Below are 5190 nucleotides of genomic sequence, written 5' to 3'. Positions count from 1 at the left end.
TCTTTAATTTTATAATGGAACCTATAATTTCCACAGCAGTATAAAACAATTCAAAATCAGAAGCATTGCAGTATTGTAAAAGGACAAGTGAAGTTGGATAAATTACTTATATGTTTTGTTTTAATCCCATTGTAAAAACAAAGTCCTCTAACATTACATATGAGAATCAATACATCTAAATAAAATGAGACACACAAATAAACTGTCTAGTCTCCATACTTCATAATTAATACTAGTTACTTATTACTTTTATCAGGATCATCATTGGCATCAACCATATCAGCTACCATGGGTAAACAGGTGTTGTATGAAACTGCACTCTAGCTTTAATTTCTACAAATAGGAATAATCATAATTCAAATAAGAGAAAGCTATTCTATGTACTGTTTCTTTATTGTTACAGGGTTGGTATTATAATGATTATACCTTATTTTCATGTTGTGATATTTGTGCAAATTTTATTTTTTTCTTGCCTGTTTACTTGTTCTGTAGTTTCCAATAAAAATAAATACATATGTTTTGATAAATGTGGCTTATTTATTAAATTCTAACAGCACATTTTAGGCATACGTTAAAGCTTTCTGATAAATGTTAGAGTTATAAAATATACTTGATCTAATTTTAGCCCAAAATTGTAACTCCAACATGGAGTAGGTATGATTATTATTAATGAGAAAATAGTGATGCATAAAAGAAATAATGTAGGCTATCCTATCTATTTAAAAGCTGTATCTATAATATTTAAGTATTATTCTTGCTTCCTTAGAGGAGAAAACAAGGACATTGGTTCATCCATCACCCAGGGACCTTTACATTGCTGGATATCATCAACTGCCAATGAGAAAATCAAGAAGCCCAAGAAGATGCAGTACACAAACTATACCAAGCCAACAGAGTTTATATTTATCGGATTCACAGATTATCAGCCATTAAGATTCATGCTGTTTTTGGTGTTTCTCATAGTTTACACATTAACTTTGGTGGGAAATATTGGATTAATAATCCTAGTTAATATTGACTTAAACCTTCAAACCCCCATGTATCATTTTCTTAGCAATCTGTCTTTCTTAGATATCAGCTATTCTACAGCCATTACACCTAAAATGCTGGCAGACTTCTTATCCTCCAAGAAGAGCATCTCTTTCTATGGATGTGCTATACAGATGTTTTTCTTTGCATGCTTTGCAGATGCTGAGTGCCTTATCCTGGCTGCAATGGCATATGACCGCTATGCAGCCATTTGCAACCCATTGCTTTACTCTACATTGGTATCGCGAAGGGTCTGCTTCAGCCTTGTTGTGTTGGCTTATTTTAGTGGCAGTGTGACCTCACTGGTGCATGTGTCCCTCACATTTAGGCTTCCATACTGTGGGTCCAATATTGTCAACCACTTTTTTTGTGACATCCCACCTCTCCTTGCTTTATCATGTGCAGATACTCATATTAATGAGCTTCTGCTCTTTGCTTTATGTGGCACAATCCAGACCAGCACTTTCATGGTCATCCTCTTCTCATACTTCTGCATCCTCATCACTGTTTTGAGCATCAAATCCTCAGGAGGCAGGAGCAAGACATTCTCCACTTGTGCTTCTCACCTCATAGCTGTCGCCTTGTTCTACGGAACACTGCTGTTTATGTACTTGCGTCCCACCACCAGCTATTCCCCAGACACTGATAAGATCGTTGCTCTGTTTTACACGGTTGTATTTCCTATGTTGAATCCAATTATTTACAGCTTCAGAAATAAGGATGTGAAAAATGCACTCAAAAAATTATTTGATAGACACGGGACCTTCAGATGAATAAGAATCCAAGATACTTATAAGTGTTAATTCCTGGCTGGATTTAATGATATATCTTCTCATTGTTTAAAAAAAAATCCATGAATACTTTACTTTTATAATATAAATTTAGCATTTTATTTACTCCAGATGCACAGACACTGATAAGTGTTTATTCTTCCATTATGTGAGATATGTCTCCATTTATTCACATATTAAATTACTTTAAGATATTATGATTTTGTTCAATATTGATTGCATTCAAATATTTGGCTGTCTCTAATAAGACTTTTTTTGCTTCTTTCTCCAATCATTTGCAGCTAATATATGTGAAGACTACTTAATTTTAATACTGATCATGTGTTTCAAAACTCTATTGGATATATTGCAACAGTCTTTTTTCATAGTTTCCAAATTACTTTGTGCAAGAGTTCATACAATTTTTAAACTAAGAAAATTTAATTTTCTTTTTTGAAAATAGAAAACATTTTCTTCCTTTTCTGTATAATTATCTGACTATAAATTCTACTACACTATTTCTTAGTAATGGCAAATACATAGCTTTAATATGATTTAATATAATACCTTTTTAATTCAATACCACTGAATTTATTTATTTATATATTTCACCTAAAATACATCTGCCTCATTTAAAAGGTCATTTGAAAAAATAGTTGAAGAAATTAAGTAATTAAATTGTATGATTCATCTCCTACATTGACACCATAAAATTTTCCACTCCAGAGCAGTATTTCATTTGTTATGGTTTTACTATTAGTAATATTTTCATCATATTTCATTGTGTCAAGTATACAATATGAAAAGAAAATTAGTGAGATATAACTCACAGTTTTAAATTAAATAAGATAAATTACATTAAAATACTTGAAACTTACAAAATTCAATTGTATGAGTATGTGTATGTGTGTGCATGCATGTTCATACAGGTGCACATTCACATGTGTACATATACATATGCAGGCCAAGGATTGACACTGGATCCCTCTTTCAGTTGGACCCAAGCATAATTTTCTCTCTCTGCAATGTGGGGTTCTATCAATTCAACAACATAGGGTGACAAGCAGTCCTCAAGAGCTCTCCGCTTTACCTCTTTACCTGTGATTGCAGTTTCAAGCCATCATGCTTATATTTTCTGTTGGTGATGGGATCAGATTGTTTGTCATATTTGTGTGACCAATAGGTTTTTTCTTTCTTTTTTCCTCTTTATTTTTGTTGTAGCCCCCAAATCCCCGATGTTTCTAGGGCTGCCAATATTTTGTGTAGCATATTAATTCCTTGAATCGTCTTTATAAATCATACTAGCAATTTCACAATTTCACAAATTGCATAGATTATAAAATTTACTGAATGTGACAGTGTATTTATCATTCTGATCATTAAGCTATTATTGGGCATCAAACTATAAATTCCAAAGTTAGAAACATGGAAATTAACAGAGAGAGGCATATTAGCTACTTTGAAAAACTAAGTGAACAAATAAATTTAAAGTTCTATAGATATAAGAAAAAGATTTACAGAGTAATGTAATGTTGTACAGTTCTATGAAATTATTGTGACAATGAGGCATTATCTCATTGTGCAATTCCAAATCCACTCCAAAAACATTCTGTTCTAGTTACTCATCTTAGTTTATAAACCTATGCAGTCTCTCACACACACAGGAGCCATCTGAATTTGTATCATATTGCAATACGAAAGTAAAGTGAGAGACAGATATTGTCCTAACAAAGTGTTCTATGTTCTAGTTTGGATTGTCTTGTTTTGAAAAATCACCATGTCTAAAAGAAACATGAGCATGAAAGGCTTGGTTTCATTTTATAGGGGGGAACAGTCCATTATTAGGGAAGTCAGCAAAAATTTGAGGAAGGAGCTTAAAGCAGAAAGTATTGAAGTCAATGCTTATTAGCTTGTTCTCAGGTTTGAATCCTTACACTGCATTGTTTTATCTGCATAGATTTAGAGCTATGTATAGTGGACCATCTTACATCTTATATCTTACATCCATGAGCAACCAATGAAATGCCTCACAGACATGCCTCCAGGATAATCATTGACTGACAATCCAGCCTGAGCTCACTCACTGCCATACAAGGTCCCCAAGAAGCACTTCATGTGAAAGTGAGTTGCTGCCAGAGGTAGTTTTCTGATCTGGCCAGAGACTAGGCTGTGGATGGTTGACAACCTCATGGGATATGAGAATATTCAACATACAAATGAGACCATCCTATTCTATGCACCAAAGATACAGCTGAAAAATAATGGAGAATAAAATTTTCAAGAAAGCTGGAAATGGAAGTGCAAGACTCTAATCCTAATACTCAGCAGACAGAAGTAAGCAGACCTCTGTGCATTCCAGACTAGGCCTATAGGTGAGGCCTGGTTTCTAAATATTAATCATATTAATGCTTAAGCAACAAATTATTTTTCTTAGTGTATACTACTTTGTTCACCCAGATGAACTACCTAAATTGTTTTTCAGGGTATGCTGTTTGATTTTTGTAGTTGATGGCATTCTGATGTATGACAGGAAGAGTAATGTCATATGTGGTATTTTTTTTAAATTATCTTTAATCTTTCTTTACAATCCAGTCACTATCCTCCTCCCAGTCTGTCCTTCAACAGTTCCTCAACCCATTCCTTCTTCCCACTGCATCCAAGAGACTGTTCCCACCACTTCCCCACTCCACCCTGTTAGGCCTTTCCAATGACAGGGGCCTCTAATCTTTCAAGGGTTAGGTGCATCTTTTCTCACTGAGGCCAGACCAGGAAGTCCTCTACTTTATTTGTGTTCAGAGGACCATATTAGCTAGTGTATTTGGCAGGTAATTTGAGACTGCTGGTCTTCCCATGGAGTCATCTTCCTTCTCAACTTCTTCCAGCCATTCCCTAATTCAATCACAGGGATCTGATCCCTTACTTCACTCCATTGTTTATATGTAAACATCTGATTCTTTCTCAGTCAGCTACTTGTTGGGCCTCATTGAGGTCAGCCATACTAGACTCTTATCTGTAAGCAGAGAATAGCATTAGTAATATTGTCAGGCCTTGGACCCTTCCCTTGAGATGGATTCCAATTTGGGTCTGTCACTGGACCTACTTTCCCTCAGTCTGTTCTCCATTTTTGTCCCTGTAGTTCTTTTAGACAGGAACTATTCTGGGTCAGAGGTTTTGACAATGGAATGGAAGCCATCATCTATCCACTTGACCCCTTGTCTTTCTACTGGAGGTGGACTCTACAAGTTTCCTCTCCCCACTGTAAGGCATGCCATCTAAGGTTCCTCCCCTTGAGTCCTGAGAGTCTCTCACCTTCTAGCTCTCTGGTACATTCTAGAGGGTTCCCTACCTCCTGAGGTTGCATATTACATTTATTCTTCTGGCTTTCAGGGCT

The 5190-nt window shown here is 35.2% G+C and overlaps 1 protein-coding gene across 1 annotated transcript; it reads left to right on the top strand.

Moving 5' to 3' along the window:
• Nucleotides 1-863: 863 nt before the first annotated feature.
• LOC127684305 (olfactory receptor 5AS1-like) lies at nucleotides 864-1802 on the top strand. Its single transcript, XM_052181256.1, has one exon. The coding sequence runs from the start codon at nucleotides 864-866 to the stop codon at nucleotides 1800-1802; it is 939 nt and encodes a 312-aa protein (XP_052037216.1).
• The last annotated feature ends 3388 nt before the right edge of the window (nucleotides 1803-5190 follow it).

Source organism: Apodemus sylvaticus, chromosome 5 (genome assembly GCF_947179515.1).
Source record: "Apodemus sylvaticus chromosome 5, mApoSyl1.1, whole genome shotgun sequence".
NCBI lineage: Eukaryota > Metazoa > Chordata > Mammalia > Rodentia > Muridae > Apodemus > Apodemus sylvaticus.
Note: the sequence above shows the minus strand (reverse complement) of the source record. Positions and strands in the feature narration are given on the sequence as shown.

Excerpts from the sequence above, each read along its gene's own strand:
- LOC127684305 (XM_052181256.1), top strand. The coding sequence starts at position 864 with ATGCAGTACACAAACTATACCAAGCCAACAGAGTTTATATTTATCGGA.